We start from the raw sequence: 1,961 nt of genomic DNA, 5'->3' as shown, positions 1-1,961 counted from the left end.
ACGCGGTCCCGAGCCTCCCGGCCATTGCCTTCCCGCGTGCGCGCGAGGCCGGAGCGGGCCAGCATTGTCTCTCGCGTGACTCCCAGCTGCCTGAAGGCCCCGCCTAGAACCTCTGGGGATTTATTTGGTCCTTGGCTCGCTCACTCGTTGCACCCCCTCGAGGGCGCAGCAATTTAAAGGGGGCGTCCCTTGAAGACCAAAACCTCCCCTCTTTTTCTCCCCACCACCACTACCCAGTCGCCTAGCTCACACGCCCAGAGAACACCCCTACCCTGCATCCCCGCTCTCCATCAGGAGAGTTTTAAAAAGTCTTCCAATTTCTCCACGTTTGATTTTAGCCAAATAACTAAAAATACATTCAAAGCAAAATTTCACTCCATTACGTCCTCATTCTACCCATGAAAGACCTGTGCAACCATGCAGTTGAGACAACGAAGTATACATTGATTTCAAATTTCAAGTTCCCCTTTGGGGACAAGATTGGAAATTTTTTCACCACTGTTGCCCACTTTAAGAAATCGGTTTAGAAACGGACTAAAATCGAACTCATTTTTGTCCTGAGAAAGGGGTGTCCCACATATATATGTGTAAGAGTTGTTAAGAATCAAACTGTCAACAAGAAACTGCCCTAATGACAATATCACAGATTCAACAACCAAGACTGAGAAACACCCACCACCTGGGTGGGAGCTCTCCGAGGAGCCTCTCCTCCCCACGCCTGGGGCACTTGGGCCCTGCAAGAATTCTGGGACTCAGGAACCCACAGCCACAAAGAGCAGCAGGGAGCAGTGGCTTCATTTCATTTAGTTTATTAGACAAAAATATATGATTTAGACAAGTTCGCTGACGCGCTATTTACAATCTGAAATCACTCTATATACAGAAAGAAAGAAAAAAAAAGACACAAGCACGTGGGGGCATTTACCCAGCCGATAATCAACCAGAGCCTGGTGACAGCCACCAGAGCCCAGTCGCTGGCGGAAGCCAGCTGTCTGAACTCCAGCGAGCTCGGCGGGGACGAGCCCCTTTCTGCAGAAAGCGATGGACGGGAGTCATTTGACGTCGTTGCCATGTTTGTTCTTTACACCAGTCTGAAATATTTGTCTTAATTCCTCCCTCATCCCCTCCCTCCCAAACTCCTCCCCCCTCCCCCCGCAAAACTAAAAGAAGACCCTGAATCAGGCGGACGGGAGGGCTGCTAGGATCCGAGGCGTTCCCTCCTGTGGGGCCAGCGAGCTGCGGGGAAAACACAGCAAGACAAAAAGGCAAAGGCACTGTCAGAGGATGGACGCTGGGACCCGGCATCGCTGGGTCAGCCAGCCAAGCGCCCGGGGGGCGGGGCAACGGGTCGCCTGGCCCGCGCGGCTCCCGGCTCGGGAGAAACCCGGGTGGACCCAGCTGGCCGGGCCTCTTAGGCAGGCGTACAAGGTCCCTTCAACACTGACTGCGCGACCCCACCGCCAACCAACCCTGCTCCCTCCCTGAACCAGTGGTAAAGCAAAGGGCACTCACTTGTCGCGCACCGGCTGGAAGGGCGACTTTAACTGCTGTGGCGGCGAGTCCGGCCTGGGGACAATGTCTCTCTCTGCGAGGGAGAGGGAGAGGCATAATTAGGACCGGGAGACAAGTGGGGGTGAGGATGGGGGCAGAGGTGCGCAGGCCTCCTCCCCAACTCATTCCCTCCCGCCACTGGGGCAGTCTCCAAAAGAAACATCCCCTTCTCCTCCCGGCAGGACTGTGGTGACAGCGCACAGCTCTCTCGGGAGTGCCCGAGGGCCCTGGCCAGGCTCCCCGAATTCAAATGAGGGTTACTGCTCAGCCGGGCTCTGTGGCCACTGCGTCTCTCCCTCCCGGGCCGGTGCCTCCCGCCCCACGATCAGCCCAGGCTCAGGATTCCTGGTCCAGGACTGGAAAATCGCTCCCAGGGCCATACCTGGGAGCGCCGGGCTGCTGCGGGACGA

At 56.3% G+C, this 1,961-nt stretch overlaps 1 protein-coding gene across 1 annotated transcript in view; it reads right to left on the bottom strand.

Moving 5' to 3' along the window:
* Positions 1-793: 793 nt before the first annotated feature.
* The window catches only part of IRX1 (iroquois homeobox 1), a 4,417-nt gene continuing 3,249 nt past the window's right edge, over positions 794-1,961 (bottom strand). The window contains exons 3-5 of the mRNA XM_015563121.1: positions 1,934-1,960; positions 1,513-1,585; positions 794-1,236 (exon numbers count right to left, since the gene is read on the bottom strand). Of these exons, the coding sequence (XP_015418607.1) occupies positions 1,179-1,236; positions 1,513-1,585; positions 1,934-1,960 (158 nt within the window). The 3' untranslated portion in view covers positions 794-1,178. The remainder of the gene's footprint in view (positions 1,237-1,512; positions 1,586-1,933; position 1,961) is intronic.

The sequence above is a fragment of the Myotis davidii genome, unplaced genomic scaffold, assembly GCF_000327345.1.
Source record: "Myotis davidii unplaced genomic scaffold, ASM32734v1 scaffold135, whole genome shotgun sequence".
NCBI classification, from domain to species: domain Eukaryota; kingdom Metazoa; phylum Chordata; class Mammalia; order Chiroptera; family Vespertilionidae; genus Myotis; species Myotis davidii.
The sequence above is the reverse complement of the archived record's forward strand: the minus strand, read 5'-3'. Positions and strand labels throughout refer to the sequence as shown.